Genomic DNA, 20509 nt, shown 5'->3' on the forward strand with positions numbered 1-20509 from the left:
CTGTTCCAGGCGCGATCCCGCCCCGCGGAGGGGGCGGAGCCAGGGAAAGCAGTCTCCAGTCAGGGCGCTGGGTGGGCGTGGCCGGCGCGAGGCGGTGCCCCGCCCCTGGCGGTGAGGGGATGTTGCGCGGCGGCGGGGGCTGCGCGGCGTCCCGATGGTGTGAGGCGGCGCGGGGAGCCGCTATGAACGGGGCGGCCCCTCAGCTCTTTGACCCCAAGGAGCGTGTGCTGAAGCTGGGCGAGAGCTTCGAGAAGCAGCCGCGCTGCGCCTTCCACACCGTCCGCTGTGAGTGGGGGGCCGGGTAGCGGCCGGCGCTGCCCCGGGACGGGGTCTCCCGCCGCGCTGCTCGGGGGGCGGCGGGCGCGGGCGCTAGGTGCTTGGCCCTCTCGGAGCGAGTCACCTCCCCCCACCTCCCTGGGCATGGCTGGTCGCTCGCTCCCAGGGGAGGTCAGCATCCTCCCCCGTGACCCTCTCCTGGCCTGACTGGTCGTACCTTGGGGAGATCAGCACCCCCCCCCCGCGACTCCCCCGGGCCTGACACCGCCTGGCGGGTCACACCCAGGGGAGCTCAGAGTCCTGGCACCCCTCTGACACCCCCTCCTGGGGCCTGGCACCGCCTGGTGGGTCATACCCCCCCAGCACCCCTTTGGCCCCCTCCCCCCGGGGCACGGCACCGCCTGGCTGGTCATACCCCGGGGGAGCTCAGAGTCCTGGCACCCCTCTGACACCCCCTCCTGGGGCCTGGCACCGCCTGGCGGGTCATACCCCCCAGCACCCCTTTGGCCCCCTCCCCCCGGGGCACGGCACCGCCTGGCTGGTCATAGCCCCAGCGCCTCCCTGCCGGGGCATGGCACCGCCTGGCTGGTCATACCCCGGGGGAGCTCAGAGTCCTGGCACCCCTCTGACACCCCCTCCTGGGGCCTGGCACCGCCTGGCGGGTCATACCCCCCAGCACCCCTTTGGCCCCCTCCCCCCCGGGGCACGGCACCGCCTGGCTGGTCATAGCCCCAGCGCCTCCCTGCCGGGGCATGGCACCGCCTGGCTGGTCATACCCTGGGGGAACTCAGAGTCCTGGCACCCCTCTGACACCCCCTCCTGGGGCCTGGCACCGCCTGGCGGGTCATACCCCCCAGCACCCCTTTGGCCCCCTCCCCCTGGGGCACGGCACCGCCTGGCTGGTCATACCCCGGGGGAGCTCAGAGTCCTGGCACCCCTCTGACACCCCCTCCTGGGGCCTGGCACCGCCTGGTGGGTCATACCCCCCAGCACCCCTTTGGCCCCCTCCCCCCCGGGGCACGGCACCGCCTGGCTGGTCATAGCCCCAGCGCCTCCCTGCCGGGGCATGGCACCGCCTGGCTGGTCATACCCCGGGGGAACTCAGAGTCCTGGCACCCCTCTGACACCCCCTCCTGGGGCCTGGCACCGCCTGGCGGGTCATACCCCCCAGCACCCCTTTGGCCCTCTCCCCCCGGGACACGGCACCGCCTGGCTGGTCATACCCCAGGGGAGGTCAGCATCCACTGTGATTCCCTATCCTCACCTCCCATAGGTATGGCACTGGCTAGCTGGCCATACTTCAGGGAAAATCAGCATCCCCCCCTTGGCACCCTTATAACTCTCCACCCTTGCAGACATGGCATTGGCTGGCTGATCATACCTTAGAGGAAATCAGCACCCCTCGTGACACCCCTGTAACCGCTACACTTGTCTATCTATAAAAAGAAAAGGAGTACTTGTGGCACCTTTGAGACTAACAAATTTATTAGAGCATAAGCTTTCGTGAGCTACAGCTCGCTTCATCGGATGCATTTAGTTAATTTGTTAGTCTCTAAGGTGCCACAAGTACTCCTTTTCTTTTTGCGAATACAGACTAACATGGCTGCTACTCTGAAACTTGTCTGTCTATGTTGTACACGTACCCCCTATGCTGGCAGATGGAGTTTAAGGAGATGAACTTGAGATAGTGGTTGCAGATGGCTCCAGCTTTGGGTTGAGTGATGGGGCAGTAAATGGAGAGGCAGATGCAGAGGGTGGCGGCTTAAGGGTTTTTTTTATCTCCCTTACCCTGGCATTTTCCTGTTGTAAGGATGAGCCTGCGAAGAGTGAGAGGTTGAGAGTGAAGATAGGGTAGATCAGGAGTTGAGGAGATGAAGTCATTGGGGCTTCTGGTGGGATGAGAATAGGGGAGCAGGCTGCTGTTGGTGACTGGGAGAAAGAGAGGATGTGATGGGGCAGAAGGAGAGCATGTTGGATCTTTTTGAACTTGCTTTTGAAAAAGTTGGCATGATGCAACCTGGAGAGCGCGGAGGACACGGGGGAGGGCTTTGGATAGGAATCAAATGTGGCAAAACTACTGCATTCTTTGTTTGTATTATGGTAACACCTAGAGCCTCTGACTAAGATCAGGGCCCCATTGAGGTAGACGTTGTGCAGAAAGGTACATTTGGTAAGAAACTGTTCCTACCCTGTAGAGCCGACAATCCAAATGAGAACAGAAAGAATCAGAGAAAGGGATTGAACATAGAACCATGAGATGTAGAACTGAGGCACAGAAAGATTAAGCGAATTTCGTGAGGTTATACAGGGAGTCTGGCAGAGCTGGGAATTGAACCTAGGTCTCGTAAATCCTAATCCAATTTCTTGAATATAAAACCATACAGTTCACAGCAGGTTGCAGTTATTGCTCATGAGAAACTCCGAGCAACACTAATGAGCAGGTGTGTTGCTGGTAAAGTTTGGGGTGATGTTCACACAGTGCCTGCGTTCTTCATCTAGTTCTTCCTTTTATGTGTACTAAATTCATGTACCATACATTAAGGTATATTTTGGGAAACAATAGCGTCTTGGCACAATGCTACAAAATCTGAGTTTTGGGTGAAGCTCTGCCCCTGGCCGTGGCAGGGCTCTCAGCAATCAAATATTAAAGGCAATATTGCTCTCAAAGCTAGTGTGCCCTTCCTGAGTACATAATAACTACTATCCTGGGAGGTGTGTTCTCACAGGTTCTGAAGGTATCTAGGAAACAAATGCTGTTAGGATTATGGTTCTGATAATTTAGGGCTGCAGTTTTTGTTCTGCTGTCTCATTTATTTATAGAATGATCCCTAAGGTTTGGTGTCTCACATGTTCTCTGGAGATTTTCCTTTATTGTCTCATACAGTGAGATGGGATGGATAATGTATATTCTGTGAGCAAATGGAATCCTATTTAATAGAATTGACAACATCTTTGGGGAGGAGGGTGTGAGAGGAACCTAAAAGCTATGAGTGGATTTAAAGGGGTGCTGTAACTTGCAATCTGTTCAGTATTTTTTAAAAAAATAAGTAAAAATAGGCTCTAGCACTACACCTGCCCTTAAGTTTTCCTGTTGATTTTTGTGGTTTTACAAGCCTTTTTTCTGTTTCAAAATGTTTCTCTTCCCTGTCACTCTGTGAAGAAAGATGCAAGGAAATCAGCAAACCTGACCGTGCTGTCAAATGCACTAGATAAACAGAAAAGCCATATTTTTCTCTAGCCTTCGTTATTGTAATCTAATCTTTTATACTTCGTACGAGTAGGTAAACTGGACGTTTATTTAGTCAGCCATTTCTGAAAAGATTGGCCAAAATGCTAATTACCCAGCAGCATCCACTGAAGACTGGCATAGTCTCATCCTTACCACAAGAAGGACCAGAACTGTGGTGCTCAGCTCTGTAAGATGCTGCTAGCAGGAGCTTGAGACCGTTGGAGCTTGTTTAGGACCTTGGAAATAAATTATGCTAGCTGAGTAACAATCATTAGCAGATCTTGTTTGGAGGGCTGATAGCTCTGATGAAACAAACTAGTGTTCATCTCTAATTTTCCAGCTCTTTGAAACATGCAAAGAGGCAAAATCCATATCCGCACAAACAGAGACATTATTAGCTTTCTAAGAATGACTGATAATAAAGGAGATTAAAATAAGTATATGATGGTGGCTTTTAATAATTCCATTTTAGAGAGAAATATATGTACTTAAAAATAAAAACAACCACCACAACCTTGCTAGTGCATATGGTTTTGCCTTTGATGCTGTTAATACAGTAAGAGCATGCTATAGTTAGGGCTGCATATGTATTTCCAGTCTACTCTCCTGTTTTTAGTCGCAGCTGTCTGCAACTTCCATTTTTTGGGCTGAAATTTTCCAGGGTTGGTCTCAATCCAAAAGTAATTCTGTGGCTTTTTTGGAGGGTTTTTCTTTAAGTATCAGCAAACTGGTTTGGCCATTTGTTTTGAATGTGAGGTGAACAGGAGAAACTTTCCTTATTCATCAAAATAAAAATCTTTCAACTTTTTTTTTTGAAGAGCTCCAACACCAAAACTTGATGAAATTTAGTTTGAATATCAGGCAAACCACCTTGACTGTGAGTGCTGTGGCTTGTGGAAAAATCTAAGGGAATGGTGGATGCTGTACTAGCAAAGATACTAAGTTGTTGATTTTAAGTGCCTCCCAAACTCACCACCTTTAGATTTCATGAAATATGTGTCAGTATTTAAGGGACTCATGAAAATCAGGGTGTTTTTTAAATTGTAGATGACTTCAAGCCTGCATCTATTGATACATCCTCTGAAGGAGACCTTGAAGTTGGCAAAGGTGAACAGGTGACAATAACGCTGCCAAACATTGAGGTGAGGGCTGAATATCATTAGAGGGTGGGGAAAAGGAGGCTTCTCTCACTGAATCACCAAATATATTGAATATAGAAGCGTTTCACATTTCAGCATTTTCAGTTTGCTGCTATTTCAATATTGTATGCATGTAGCTTTTAAAGCATTGAGACAGAAATAATCACACCAGAAAATGCAGAATTACAAAGGTCCGGTAATTATGCTGTAACATTAATTGAATTCACTGTGCTGGAAATATGCTGTAATTGACAACCCTAAAATTCTCTGTCTATAAAAACAAGTACACCACTGACGCTGACTGCTGTGCAGCCTTCCCTTTGCTGCCTTGACATTATGGCACAATCCCAAAGGGGTGGGAGCGCATGCACCACCACTGGGGAGGAGAATTCAATCTCCTGCAATCCCGGATTGCTCTTCTGATATTGCCAACAAGCATTCTAGTTTTGGTGGTAGTTTTGTGATGCATGTGCCTGTCTGTTAGAAAATGGATTGAGATTACTCGTTTATTTCAGACTGGCTGGGAGAAATCAAGGCCACAATGAAGTCAATGGCAAAACTTCCAATGTCTTCAGTAGAGCCAGGATTTCACCCTTAGTTACTACTAATCTGAGTTTCTCTTGAATTAGTTGGTAACAGATTTTAAAAGGCTAGAAATGATCAGTTACAATGAACTTTTCATTACTGTAAAGGCTCATTCTGTATTTATACAAATAAGTCTATTGAAATAATGCTAATTAGATATTTTTTCAATTTTTAAATAGGGTTCAACTCCACCAGTAACAGTTTTCAAGGGCTCCAAGAAGCCTTATCTAAAGGAATGTATCTTAATTATCAATCATGACACTGGAGAATGTCGACTAGAGAAACTTAGCAGTAACATCACTGTGAAGAAAACCAGGTAAGTGGTTTACAAAAGAAACTGCTATGTCCCTAACTCATTATGAAAATGGTTTAGGGCTGGTACCTGAGTGCACATGCATTTAGTAGGGTTTGAAATAGAACTATGTCAACAAACAGTAGAGAACTTTTGGTATGTACCCGCAAGGACCACGTGGCCAGTTAGTGCACAGTGTGCACTAGAGTTTACACCCTAGCTGGTGTGCGCCAACACACCGCGTAGACAAGCCCTTAGAAATAGCTGAAAGTATAAATTAGGATACATACCAACTATTCTTAGCTTTTAGCAAAATTTCACTTTTTCAAACATGGTCCTTAAAAAAAAAAAAAACAAAAAACAAAAAAAAAACAAAAAACAAAAAAAAACAAACCTACCCTGGTTCAATGGAATGAAAAAGCATGTCATTATTTTTCTCAAAAAATGACTTTATAGCTTTCAAGTCTAGGCTAGTAGGGTAGGTTTTGAAGAGAAACATTGCATATCCCTGCAAGAGACAATAACTGTTTTCTCATAATAAGTTTGGAAAATAGCTTTTTGCTACACAAATGAAATTGTTTTGCTGCTGTTTTCTGACTTTGTAAATTAAAATTGCATAAATTCTTGTGAAAGGGTTTAGCAAAATGCTGAGGACACATTCTCCTCTTACTGAGTATGTAATTCCCATTAACATACATTCTGATGCTATGTCCACATATAACTCGCTTCCATTAGAATTCTAATGAAGTGTTAGTGCATGACTGAAGAAAATGTGAAACAGCATAGTAGAGGATCGGGTCAAAGGGCCAATATGAATGGCATCGATGGACATTATACATGAAAAGAATAGTACTCACTGCACCTATATCTTGTTAAATGCCAGTGTAGTAGTGCAGTGTTTCCCAAATGGTGGGTCCCAAGAAGGTTCTAGATGGGTTGCCATATCCAGGGGCTGGATTAACCTATCACTGGGCCCTGGCCTAGGCAGATATACACTTCTCCCAGACTGGTGTGGAGGGGAAGCCTGGTGGTGAGGGAAGGGCCATCGGGCCAAACTTGAACAGTGCTGTGATCCCATGTGCCAGGTCACAACGCCAGGAGTAGACAGCTGGTTCTGGTCCCACAGTACAGGAGCCACCACTGCAGAGTGAGTGTGGGGTGGGCTCGCTCTCCAGCCCCCCTTCTCCCAAGGCCTTTCCTCTGTACTGGGCTGCACTAAGCCAGAGGTATGATTGAGGTGTGCTGCGGTGGAGGGTGCATATATGTAATAGTGGGTCACAAAAAAAAGACAAAATGCAGTTGGTGGATACCTTGTTAAAAAGTTTGAGAACCACTGTTATAGTGAACTTTGAAACTTAGAACTGTAGTGATACAGTTAAGAAAAACATAATGAATAGCTTCGCACACAACTTAGACTACTGTGTGTTTTTATTTTGTTTTAATATTGTTCTTCGGAGTCAATTAAAATGTTTCACCCTGTCATACAGAGCTGAAGGAAGCAGTAAGGTTCAATCTCGTATTGAGCAGCAACAGCAGCAAATGCGAAATGCCAGTAAGACTCCAAACAATGTTAAAAATTCTCCACCAAAAGAAAAGATGTCTCCATCTTCTCCTATGGACGACATTGAGAGAGGTAAACTGCAACTGTGTCACTTAGTATTTCAGAAATTTTGCAGACTTGCATTATAAATAGAGCCACTTTTTTGAATGAGGTGCGCACTAGAAGCTGTTACATAGGCAATGTTCTCTAAAGTTTAATGGCTGTCTTGATAAGAGTAGTAATCCAAAAGTATTTGAAACCACATAGGATTGAGAATCAAATCAATCCTTAGTCTTATGAAGGTCATGATTAGCATTGCTTTAGTTCTCACTGAGTCCTCCCACTGCTGCTGTCTTAAGCTATTCAATTGTAGGATTGTGGCACTGAAGCCAAATCATCCAGTCCTCCAATCATCCTTCCTCACTCCACCTGTTCCTCCTCGTTCTTTGTCCTTTGCATACAGCAAATCTTTGATTAAAATGCTTTATAACCCTTTTTAGTTTTTAATAATACTCTAAATTTGTATGAGTTCATAATCATGTAAACCTAGTCAGAGAGATTCAAATAGCACCCTACTTTCCAAATCAGATCAGACCTGCAGAAGTGGTTCCCTATATGGTAAGAGACAACTGAACACTTACGTAAATCCCATCCTTGAGAACAATGCCATATGCTCTGTTCTTGGGAGACTTTGTTTCAGTAGGAACCTTTGTATTTAATTCAGTAGGAGACACACTTTATTTCCTTTTAGTGGATGGGGGAGAAAAGCAGGTGTTAATCGCTTGCTGTATGAACGCTAACAGGTGGTAGCTTTATTGATCTGAATTGATATTTGCTCTCAAGGATGCTCTGGATTCTTTTAAACGGTTTTTTCCCCCAGATGTATCATTATGCGAATGTCTTTTCTTTGTGATTTAGACAAACTTTAACCAGAGTATCATACTCCACAAAAAGGCAATTAAAAGTACCTAAGGCTGCAAAAGAAACAAAGTGGTGCTCAAGTGCATGAGAAACCTGAGAATTTTTCTCCGTGGTCTGTTTGTTTTGTTTAGAACCTGTTCTGAGTGCGTCACCAAGACTAACATATCCCAAAGCCCTGTTCCTATGTGCTGCCAATCAGATTTATTTGTTTGGCCACAGTAAATTGTGTGCTGGGGTCTGGATGGTTTCCTGCTAGCTATTCTAAATTTTTCCCAGACCTATAAAAAGAATCAATAAGGATTTAATGAAACTGTTCCATAATTTAAAAATATGGGTAATTGCTGCAGGTATCCCACAATGCTTAATTTGGGATTGAGAACAATGAATGTCTAGACAAACATGTACATGTTGTTTATAATCCCAAAATTGCTGCCAGCTGTTGCTGCTGCACCTTCAGATGTTCCACTAACCAATTCCTTTTTTCACTATCTGTCCCTTGAGCCTAAATTGAGTTATTGACTCCTGTCAGACATCTGTAGAGGTGTTAAACAAAGCCTGAAAAATAAGACTTGCTAACCAGAGGCAGATATGAAGGGTGAGTTAGGTTGTGCTGCCCACTGAAGTGTAGGGGGCAGCACCGTTGGTGCCTTATCTGAACCCTAATGCAACTCTGCTCTGAAAAGCATGTGGCCTAAAAGTAAGATAGCAAGGAGTGGAGGAGAGGAATATGGCATACAAGTAGGGTGATCAGGTTGCTTGTGTCCCACACTTCACTCCTGGATCTTATGTCTTTCAGTTTAGTCACTTATGACTTGTAATAATATTGTGACATTCACTACAATCGCTTGTGCAGCACTTCCCTTGTTGCCATCTCCTTTAAACTCTGAGACTCCTCTTGCTTTGTTTCTCAATTAATCTACATCTTATTTTCAGAGCTCAAGGCCGAGGCTAGTGTCATGGACCAGATGAGTAGCTCTGATAGTTCGTCCGAATCAAGAAGTTCCTCCTCCTCCTCATCCAGTAGTGAAAATAGTTCTAGTGATTCAGAAGATGAGGGGGCTAAGCCTTCTCTGCCTATGTCAATGCCATACTTGCAGCCACAGCCTGCTATGTCTGCCATACCACAACAGGCCAACCGTGACATAGATGCCAGTCATAACAAATCTCAAGAAAGTGGTGGCCATATGATGAATACACTAAGTAAGTACAGAAGACAGTGCTCTATGAAAAGAACAATCTCATGCTTTAGGAATCTAAAAGGAAACCAGAGACTCTGTAACTATGTCTCTATTGTAATTAAAATTGTGGGAAGAGATGCTGGGGTTTGATTGTTCAGTTGAGTTCTGAATTAGAAGTTGGGCTAAAAGTTACTTGACCATCAGAGATATTAAATTAAAGCTGATGCAGTTTAAAATATGTCCTAGGCCGTACTGGCTTCCTCACAATTGCATACATTGGGACTATAGGACAGTAATTTGTGTTGAAAATGCTTGAACTGCTTAGGCACTCCCAAAACATGTGTATGATTTCCTGAGTAGATGATACTGGAATAATATTGTCCTGGTACTAGTCAGTAACAAAAGAAGGTTATCCTAATCCAGTGATTTTCAACTAGGGATACATGTACTTCCTGGATGTATCCCCAGAGGTACATCAACTCATCTAGATATTTGCCTAGTTTTACAACAGGCTACATAAAAAGCACTAGCGAAGTCAGTACAAACTAAAATGTCATGCAAACAATGACCTGTTTATGCTGCTCTGTATGCTATACACTGAAATGTAAGTACAATATTTATATTCAGATTGATTTATTTTATAATTGTATGGTAAAATGAGAAAGTAAGCAATTTTTCAGTAATAGTGTGCTGTGATACTTTTGTATTTTTATGTCTGATTTTGTAAGCAAGTAGTTTAAGTGAGGTGAAATTTGGGGGTACGTAAGACAAATCAGACTCCTGAAAGGGGTACGGTACTCTGGAAAGGTTGAGAGCCACTGTCCTAATCCATGCAGAAGTCTTGTGATTCATGGAGGCCTTTCTAACCTACAAGGTGCCAGTCCCCTCCTATGTATGTAGGGAATGGAGGATGCTTCATACCTTTTCCATGTTGAAGGGATGGGAGAATACCAACAACCAAAACTAATTCACAGTGTGTTCTGCTTGAAGAAAATTATGACAAACTTAAGATATTTAAAGTACAACTGGGATTTTTTAATACATATTGTTGCCCAGAAAGAAGAGTATCACTGGTTTGAACAGCAGCAAGCAACCACCTACGTAAAGGCCTTCAAACATTGCACCAAAATAAACTGGGCCTGATTTTTCAGAATTGATGAACACCCACCGCTGCTGTTTGAAAACAAAGCCACACTTTTAATTAAGTGCCTAACTTCAGGCTCACAAGTTTGGAAAAACTTGGTCACAGGCCCTAATTTACATAGTGATAATATATACTGAAGTTTTTTGACAGTTTACACTGGTTATAGTGAAAATATCTCATACATAATATGTATGTCCTCTTGTGTTTCACTATTATAAGGAATTAAAATTGGTAACAAGCTAGTTGTATATTGTGATGACTTAGCTAAGCTTACAATCAGGTTTCTGTTATAAGCCTTATTTCCTTATACCACCTCCTTCACAGGAATAAGATTAGACTGAAAACATCTGATTATTGTGCAGGAGGACTAAATTTTTTGCATTAACTTCCATGGTCTAAAGGAAATACACTGATTGTAATATGAAGCCTATCTTTAGACAGTTCCGTATACATCAGTCCCTTCACTCAGACATGGAAATACTTTCAAACTTGCCATTTTACACACATTTAGGGGAAAAAAACACTTTTGAGAATAAAATGAACCATCTTAAGTGACTAATGGCTAGTTCACAGCTGCAAAGCTCCCGTTGAAAGATTTATGCCCAAGTACAGGTGGCTGCTGCCACCAGTTAAAACTGTCATAGTGAAACACCCTGATGTCTTAAACTTGCAGAAATACCAAAACCACAGCAAGGAACCCAGGGACCCTGTGGGACTTAAGAACTCTGCAGGGAGGGAGGTGGATCCTCTGATCCTTGTGAGTGGTCTAAAACTTCATGCTGGTTTAGCTATAAACCTGCTTAGAATTTAGATCTAATCAGGTTTACCTCTGTTACTTTAACATTTTAACCAGCTCTGTAGATCTGTGCCATCTCCAGTTCCCCCGAATGCCTTTAAAATGTGAACTGCACCATAACGGTGGTGAGCTGAGATGAAAAGGCACTGCACACTGGCTGCTGTGGGGAGCATGGCTCTCCAACTACTCTCCTACTGAGCTCCTGAGGCATCACCTGTGCAGTTTAGGAGCACAGCAGGAGAGGAGAAGTAGCAGTGAAAGCTAGAGAAGCAAGACAGGGAGCTTGTGGCCTCTGAGTCTTGGGAGATCTGCTGGGTGTTGGAGTTCAGAGTCAGGGGTCCAGCATAGAAATTTTTCATCTCAAACAGTATCTTATATAAACAAATGTTTAAAACAGCAAATCTTAAGATCAAGCTGTTTAGTGGTTGTCACATTTGAGGTGTGACTTCAGTGGGGCTACTCAAATGCATACATTTAAGCATGAGCATGTCTGCAGAATCGGGACCCTCGGGAGTGGGTTGGGTATTTTACTATGTGCAGTTCTAATGTTACCTTAAATTTAGTGGCAATTAGAATTTGGTGGGGCATAGGGGGTTAGTCAAATCACTTTCATTAAGTCATACAGATGAAGCTTTGCAGAATGCTGAAAATGGACCGGTCTATGTCTGGAGCATAGTTACCTCTTAATATTGCCCTGTGTATAGAACCTACCTTTTTAGGTAGCCTGGCCTCAAAGGCTTTGCCTTTTCCTTGCTATGAGCCTTGTCCCCAAAAGAATTCCTCATCTACTTTTGAAATTGATTATGTAGGCCCATAACTTGTCACAACATGGTCTGCAAATGGGTGGTCTAAGGTATCTGTAAGAGAATATTGCATTTAAAAAATAGTGGAAAGCTGCTCTGTTTAATTTCCTTTTAAACAGAAATTATTAACTGAGAACAAATTAAAAATTCCTTGAAGAAAGATGCCCAATGACTTGCTATCCCTGAGATCTCGTTTGCTCACTCCTATAGTGCAGTTTTCATCCAGATATTTTTTTTTTATTCCAATTGCAGAAGCACTTAGGAGCCCCAGTCATGGACCAGCCCCACTGTGCTGGGCACTATACAAACACTGAACAAAAAGATGGCCCCTTCTCCAAAAAGCTGACAATCTAACACTTCTCCAAGAACTTATTTAAAAAAAGCTAAATACTGTATGGGACCACTGATTAATATCCCAGTACATGGCGCACTCTGTAATGAAACCTACTTAATATCTTGATAGTGTCAACCAGCCTATCAGCACTGTGAAAATGGACTGTTTTCCTGAAATTATTTCCCTACTTTACTTCCGCTATTTGTTAAATCAGTTGAGCCTAAGTAATGTAGGTATTTTCTTAGAATCCTGGGTGAAGTTAGCTCTCCATGTTTTTGATATGTGCACCAGCCAATGTATCTGAAACTTCTTATGCTGGGATCATGCAGGCTAGAATCTTTCTGGAAAGTTTGAGGCAACTATGAAAAGACCTTTGCAAGGCATGGGTACAAAATGGAGGTGGGTTTCATTTCAGGGTTATTTTTCCAAACACTTTTTTTTGGGGGTGGGGGGGAGTTTATCTTATTGCAGACACCTTGGCATGAAACTCCAGATTTGTTCCAACCTCTTGGATTTTATGAGACTGTCTTTGGCGAGCATTAGAAGGCTTATTTGAGGAATAACTGCTTTTGAAGGCTGTGACCATGTGGATGGCTATGACCTATTTTTGGAGTGGATTGTGGGGAAGAGGCAAGAACAGCAATTGGATAGAGGGGTAAAGAAGAATATTTTGGAGAACTACATGATTTAAAGTACAACTGTAGCCATCCTAATGATACTTCTTACTTTGAAATAATAGTTTTATTTGAGTAGATTCTTAGCCATCTCTGCTTTTTAATGTAAAAATAAAATGCAGAAGATTTCAAATTATATAACCAAGTAGTTAGGCTTATATTTTGTGTCTAATACTTATACTCTTCCAATCCCATCTGTGCTTTTAATCCTCCTCCTGCACTACAAGCAATTGTTTTTCACTGTTAATGTCGGACACAGGTAGTGTTCTGTGCTCGGCTACAAAGGGCCATGCTGTAACCATTCCCAGAGATAAAAGTTGCTGAGGACATGGTGCAAAACAAAGGAAGTGTAAACACAAAGCTTTCTTAAGGGGAGTCCTATCAACTTCAGTCACTCTTATCCAAAAAGCTCTGACCTACCAATCGGGAGGTACTCATCCAGGTGTGTCCTCTCCCCCTTTATACTAACCCCTTGTTCTCATCTCCCTATAACGACCTCTTAAGTAATACTAAAGATTGCCGTAACTGACAAAGTTAGGAGCAATTGACAGTACTTTGTGTGTAGTTGCTGTCATTAAATCATAGAATATCAGGTTGCAAGGGACCTCAGGAGGTCATCTAGTCCAACCCCCTGCTCAAAGCAGGGCCAATCCCCAATCTTTTCCCCAGATCCCTAAATGGCCCCCTCAAGGCTTGAACTCACAACCCTGGGTTTAGCAGGCCAGTGCTCAAACCACTGAGCTATCCCTCCCCCCTCAGTCGCTTTCCTATTTGTTTAGGCATTTCACCCAACAACAAGGGAAATTCTTTCCTTGTTTCCTTTTTAAAAAAAAAATAAATAAGGAAAATGCAGTTGCATAACTACCAAGTTGGCAGGGGAATAGAAGGGCTGATGCAGTATCTGAAATTGCATCTAACTCATTTTAAAAATATATAGATTTGCTGTTGACAGTATCCCTTTAATTTCATCCTATATGTGGGAGATGGTGGAGTGGAGTGGGAGGAAAAACTGCTTGTCAAGTTTAAAAAAAGAAATAGCAGTGAGAACTTATTTTCTGTTAGTTATATAGACAGCTGTTGCAAGCACTGGATAGTCGCTTTTCTTGTGTCCCATTTTAAAATAACTCCTATTAATTTTTTGGTGACAGCATACATAAATATTTCCTTTGATCTCTTGTTTGCTGTTTTGCTCCACAGCCTGATTATTTTTTTAAAAAGGTGTCAAACAGCTTGTTCTCACCTTGATTTGGATACTACTTTGCTCTCAAACAGATCCAAGAGGCATTTAGATATATGCAAACAACAATAACTCCTATCCTATTGTTTTATTTTTTTAATGAAACTGCATTCCCCAGGAGCTTCCTTGCTGATCAAGTATCAGAAGGTGGATGGGAAGCTAGCTAGTCCGCTGTGGCCTGCTTGCATTAATTCCCATACACAAACTCATTCAATCTGGTGGGTTAAGTGTGAGTAATGCGGGGCTTTCATAGGTCACATAAGTGATGTAGCCCTAAGACTCCCACTCCAGTAGTTAAGACAACAGATGAGTGTTTAAATCTATATAATGTTTTGGTGTTAAATTCCTAATAGAAGTTACTGGATGGGTGAAGAAAGAACTTTTCTTGATAGAAAAATAGTCTTAGTTTAATGGAACTAATACAATGACTTTATCTTCTATTTTAGGAAATGACTTGCTGCTGAGTGAATCTGGAAGTGACAGTGATGACTGAACAAGATTTTGGCCTTAATAAAGATGCATCACTTCTCTTTGCTAAAGCTGTCATAGCATCTATTTTGCACTAAGATTAGATTACCCAAGATTGAAATGAACGGCCTCAATTTTTCGAAATAGAGACATCTTAATTTTCTACTGGCACATCAGATCTATGGTACAGCAGCCCTGATGTCTAATCACTGCTCTGGGTACTTGTTTGTCTCTTCCAAATTACTGTATTACAGTATCAGTTCTTATGAACAGATTCTGATTTTTGCCTCAACCACCTGTTGTACTTGAAACTGACTTTTAACAGCTAGTTACTTTATATAATAGATATGGGAATGGGGGAATTTCTAGTATTTATGGAGGCAAGTTTCCCTCCTGTCCTTACAGATAATGCTGATTTCATAACTTTATTTTTATTTTTTTTTTTTGAGAGGGAGGGGATGGAAGGAAGAATAGCTGAGATCTGTTGTGTTAAATACGTTGTTCTGTTCACAGTTCATAACTTTAAAGAAACTGGTGAATAATATGGTACATTCTTGCAGTTACAGTTTACAACACTTCACTGAATTTTTAGATTAATTGTATTATAGGACTTTTTATATTTCTGAGCCTTATGTCTCTTAAGGGAACTTTTCCTTTTCCCTGCCTTTACTTGGACCAGCTGAACTCCTTACAGCCTCTTCTTATCTGTATTTAGATAACTACAAAAACAGCAATGAGTTTCCTTCATTTAATTCTGTAACTGAAATCATATAATTCCTTTCTAGGAGTTTAATACAATTAATTTAATAAAGCAATATTATTTATAATTTTAATGGGATTGATTATTATGATTATGAGAATTCTTAACAAGAGGTAACATGGACTGAATTTTCTTTGTCATAGCCTTGCCAGTGAGATAACATTTAAATTAGAGAGAGGTGATACAAGTGAGTATGAAGTCTAAAATGTCTAGAAAACCACATAAAGAATCTCCACATTGGCATCCTACACATTTGTATATTATAGGGCCAGAAAGAACCACACATTTTAGAATGGCAGATGATATGCACAGTTTATCTGAGTTGCAAAATGTATAGATGTAGGAGATAGCCACAAGAAACGTCAGGCAGAGAAGTACTTTAAACGATTGACTCAGTGATTACAATATTGATACGGTGTGCTGATCATTTCTCATAGCATATGCCATGAGTGTGATCACTGAATGCTATTGTATCTTATCTGAAGGAGGGAGGAAAGAATCTGCATGTCCAATCTTATTATAGCTGAATATGTGTTCATACTTGTTGAATAGCTTCTTTAAAAGCCCTGAAAAATCTGCAGTAGGGTTTGTCTACACTGCATCTGGGAGTGAGTCTCCCAGCACAAGGCCATAGACTTGTATTGGTGGGGCTTCCACGAATGCGCTAAAATTACCTGTGTAAACGTGGCTCAGGCTGGAGTTTGGATTGGTGGGCCTTCACAGCTGAGCTCCGGCGCAAGCTGCAATGTCTACACAGCTATTTTTAGTGTGCTAGCGTGCGCCCCACTAACACAAATCATGGACCTAGGCTGGGAGGCTTGTTCCCAGATGCAGTGTAGACAAATCCTGAGTGATAGCAAGTCATGGGGGGGGGGCGGAGTAGCAGAGAGTTACTGGATTGACTTGAGAGAACATAAGAACGGCCATACTGGGTCAGACCAAAGGTCCATCTAGCCCCGTATCCTGTCTTCTGACAGTGGCCAATGCCAGGTGCCCCAGAGGGAATGAACAGAACAGCTATTCATCAAGTGATCCATTCTTTGTCACCCATTCCCAGCTTCTGGCAAATGGAGGCTAGGGATACCATCCCTGCCTATCCTGACTAATAGCCATTGATGAACCTATCCTCCATGAATTTATCTAGTTCTTTTTTTGAATCCTGTTATAGTCTTGGCCTTCATAACATCCTCTGGCAAGGAGTTCCATAGATTGGCTGGGTGTTGTGTGAAGAAATACTTCCTTTTGTTTGTTTTAAAGCTGCTGCCTATTAATTTCATTTGGTGACCCCTAGTTCTTATGTTATGAGAAGGAGTAAATAACACAGTCTTATTTACTTTCTCCACACCAGTCATGATTTTATAGACCTCTGTCATATCCCCTTTAGTCATCTCTTTTCCAAGCTGAAAAGTCCCAGTCTTATTAATCTCTCATCATATGGCAGCCGTTCCATACCCCTAATCATTTTTGTTGCCCTTTTCTGAACCTTTTTCAAGTCAAATATATCTTTTTTTTTTTTTTTTGAGATGTGGCGACCACAGCTGCACACAGTATTCAAGATGTGGGCGTACCATGGATTTATATAGGCACTTCATTTTCTGTTATTCTCTATCCCTTTCTTAATGATTCCCAATGTTCTGTTGGCTTCTTTCACTGCAACTGCACATTGATGGATGTTTTCAGAGATCTATGCATAATGACTCCAAGATCTCTTTCTTAAGTGATAACAGCTAATTTAGACCCCATCACTTTATATGTATAGATGGGATTATGTTTTCCAATGTGAATTACTTTGCATTTATCAGCACTGAATTTCATCTGCCATTTTGTTGCCCAGTCACCCAGTTTTGAGAGATCCTTTTCTAGCTCTTTGCAGTCTGCTTGGGACTTAACTATCTTGTGTAGTTTTGTATCACCAGCAAATTTTGCCACCTCACTGTTTACCCCTTTTTCCAGATCATTTATGAATATGTTGAATAGGACTGGTCCCAGTACAGACCACTGAGGGACACCACAATTTACCTCTCTCCATTCTGAAAACTGACTATTTATTCCTACCCTTTGTTTCCTATCTTTTAACCAGTTACCAGTCCATGAGAGGACCTTCCCTCTTATCCATGACTGCTTACTTTGCTTAAGAGCCTTTGGTGAGGGACCTTGTCAAAGGCTTTGTGAAAATCTAAGTACTTTATAGCCAGTGGATCCCCTTTGTCCACATGCTTGTTGACCCCCTCAAAGAATTCTAGTAGATTGGTAAGGCATGATTTCCCTTTGCAAAAACCATGTTGACTCTCTTCCCCAACAAATTATGTTTAATCTGTGTGTCTGACAATTTTGTTCTTTACTATAATTGGAAACAGTTTACCTGGTACTGAAGTCAGGCTTACCGGCCTGTAATTGCTGGGGTAATTGCTCTGGAGCCCTTTTTAAAAATTGGTATCACATTAGGTATCCTCCAGTCATTTGGTACAGAAGCTGATTTAAATAATAGGTTATAGACTACACAGTTAGTACTCTTGCAATTTCACGTTTGAGTTCCTTCAGAACTCTTGGGTGAATACCATCTGGTCCTGGTAGGTCCTGAAAGAGCTGCTAAGTAGCCAGAAGTGAAGCTGTCTTCAGAGTATAGTAGTGTTACGGCCATCTTGTGTTTCCCTCAATCCTAGAATATTCTAGGACCAAAAAAGTGGCAAATGAATATGTGGGGTGAAGGGTGTAAATGATCACTAGGAATGTGACGAGAAGGGGCAAGACAGTCGAGGAGAATGTATTCATAAAAGGTGGGGGGATGCTTCCTTTCAGTTGCCATAGATCATGTGCAGCTTTCTAGTTCTTTATCTTCAGATGGTGAGTGAACAACCTAAAATTAACCAGAATGTTTGCACATTTCTACTTTGCTCAGTTGTAGGTGGGTCTCCAGCAACTCTAAACCCTACGTGCTTCAAAAATTGTCCTTTGCAATATTGTCCATTGGAAAAATTGTATTTTGCAATATGGCCAATGTTGCGAGAGAAGTGTGCTCTCTCTGGCAACTGCTGTGAATGAAAGCTGTTAGCTCAGATCAACTGATGTGAGATGCTACAGGTAAAATACTTAAGGGTAGACAACCAGCAGGGCTGGCATGGCTCTGTGCCAGCCTCAACCAGAAAAGGAGAATGAAAAGGAGGCGAATGATAAGCCCAAGCTGCAGACACAGAAATGAAGGCTCATTCTCGTACCGCCTCCAACATATTTTTTTTTTTGCACTGCTACCCTTCAAGCCGAAGTGGACTACGCTCTGTCGGGCTGTATGAAAGTTGTGCTTTTTGTGGGGGAATGTTGTTTGTGTGGCTGGCCCTGACTTAGGAGCTACTATCCAATTACTGAAAGGTATCAGACTAAAACTTGTCTGGCCACACCACAGCAAATACTAGTCTTCACTCTGTGCATGTGTTCTGTCATGTAATTGCTCCCTCTCTAGGTGTGCCCAGGGTAATTGCCCAGCTAGGAGTAGATTGTCTGGTTCAGCTGTTACAGCTGGTAATTCTAGCATTCACAGCAAATATAAAGAGTGGGAGGAGTTACTTTTAAAGACACATTGCTTGGATATAAATTGTGTATATGTAGATATTGGCTTATATCTCATTACTTATGCTCTTCATGTCTGTTGTAACTACATGTTATACCCTAGCCTTTGATCCTGCAAACGCTTATGCACATGTTTAACTTTACCATTGTAGTAATCCCATTAATTTAAAAGTTCTTGATTCTTGACATGGTTCATGGTAGTAAAGTCAAACATGCATTAGTGTTTGCAAGATCTGGGCTTGAAAATGTAAGGTCTTCGGGGACAGAGACTGTCTTGGTTATGTTTTTGTTCAGTAATTAGCACAATGTGATATGGGGCTCTGAGGGCATGACCCCAATACAAATAAGTGTGTGAGTTAGATTAGTTAGTTAGTTACAATATAGCACTGAAGACTAATGGTTTTGATTGATACCTTAATTGAACTTTCAGGTCATTCTGTTAACCTGTTCTTCTCTTTAAAATTCAAGGTGGGAGATGAAGGCCTGGACAAAAGTTTTAGTTGTGCAGGCGAAGAAAAGCCAAACCTTAGAAACACTGGGGAGGGAAAAGTGGCAAGAGCTAGGCCCAGGCTGGATGTGTTGTGTAGGGGGAGAGAGAGAGGAGTTAGAGATGACTCCCAGCTTACAGGTTTGAGTGACAGGAAGATACAAGTGTTGTGAACATAGTTAAGCAATTAAACCATAGAGCCTGATTAGATCTATTGGTTTTCAGGGAAAGGAGAAAGCATAGATTTGATGTCTATACATCTGGCTTCTGTCTCAACACTTTTTCCAAGAGGGTATTTTTTTTCCTAAGGATTTTTTTATCAGCACCTCTCAGGTTCTGAGTGCCCACTAATCCAGTTGGAGTCAATGGAAGCAACATGTGCTCAGCACCTCTGAAAAATCAAGCCCATAATCCACAAGCTTGGTAGCTTAATTGGTGTCACAGAGTGAGCTGGCCGGGCCCTCTAAGCAGGTGGGGGAGGCCGAGGTTCAGAACCTGGCCTACTTAGGAGATAAGGGCAACCTGGGGAAAGCGTCCCGGGAGAGAAAGGGTGGCAGAACAGTCAGGAAAGGGCTCGTGAGAAAGTCTAGGCTGAGCATGTAGGAAGAGGCCCTGAGAAGGAAAGACAGGGCAGTGTAGCTTGGTTTACAACAGTCCTAGTGCTGAACTCATGGAGTCTAGGAGGATGGGTACCGGTTGCTCTGATGCTGCTACTTTATGAGCTGGTACAGCCACTGCTATCAACGAGGGAAAGAAAGGACCAATTACAGCCCAGTAGGGCAGGTAGCTGAGCCCACGAGAAAGGTAAGCTGTCCAGCAGTGACCCCTCCAAGTCATTCTCTGCTCTCTCGAGAATCTCTCCATTCTAAAAAGCAGAATTTTGATTTTAATGTAAATCTTTTTACTTAACATGTTTTTTTGGGGGGTGAAGATGTAATTAGATGAGCAGAAAGATGATGATCTCTTCTCCTGGCTTGGGGTGTGACCTACATTAAAACATACTTAGCATATTTTTAATCTTTCCCTCTGCTCCGCCCTTCCCCCACCCCTGGACTCAAATCTGAGGAAAACATCCATGTACA

The 20509-nt window shown here is 42.7% G+C and overlaps 1 protein-coding gene across 1 annotated transcript; it reads left to right on the forward strand.

Moving 5' to 3' along the window:
• The first annotated feature begins 75 nt into the window (after window positions 1–75).
• EAF2 (ELL associated factor 2) lies at window positions 76–15449 on the forward strand. Its single transcript, XM_038421942.2, has 6 exons — window positions 76–285; window positions 4553–4647; window positions 5409–5545; window positions 7009–7154; window positions 8916–9182; window positions 14595–15449. The coding sequence occupies exons 1-6, from the start codon at window positions 120–122 to the stop codon at window positions 14639–14641; spliced, it is 858 nt and encodes a 285-aa protein (XP_038277870.1). The 5' UTR covers window positions 76–119; the 3' UTR covers window positions 14642–15449.
• Window positions 15450–20509: the final 5060 nt, after the last annotated feature.

The sequence above is a fragment of the Dermochelys coriacea genome, chromosome 11 (assembly GCF_009764565.3).
Source record: "Dermochelys coriacea isolate rDerCor1 chromosome 11, rDerCor1.pri.v4, whole genome shotgun sequence".
Taxonomy (NCBI): Eukaryota; Metazoa; Chordata; order Testudines; family Dermochelyidae; genus Dermochelys; species Dermochelys coriacea.

Coding starts and splice junctions, on each gene's coding strand:
- EAF2 (XM_038421942.2), top strand. CDS start 120: ATGTTGCGCGGCGGCGGGGGCTGCGCGGCGTCCCGATGGTGTGAGGCG. Junction 5,546..7,008: donor ATCACTGTGAAGAAAACCAG/GTAAGTGGTTTA, acceptor CCTGTCATACAG/AGCTGAAGGAAGCAGTAAGG. Junction 7,155..8,915: donor TATGGACGACATTGAGAGAG/GTAAACTGCAAC, acceptor TCTTATTTTCAG/AGCTCAAGGCCGAGGCTAGT.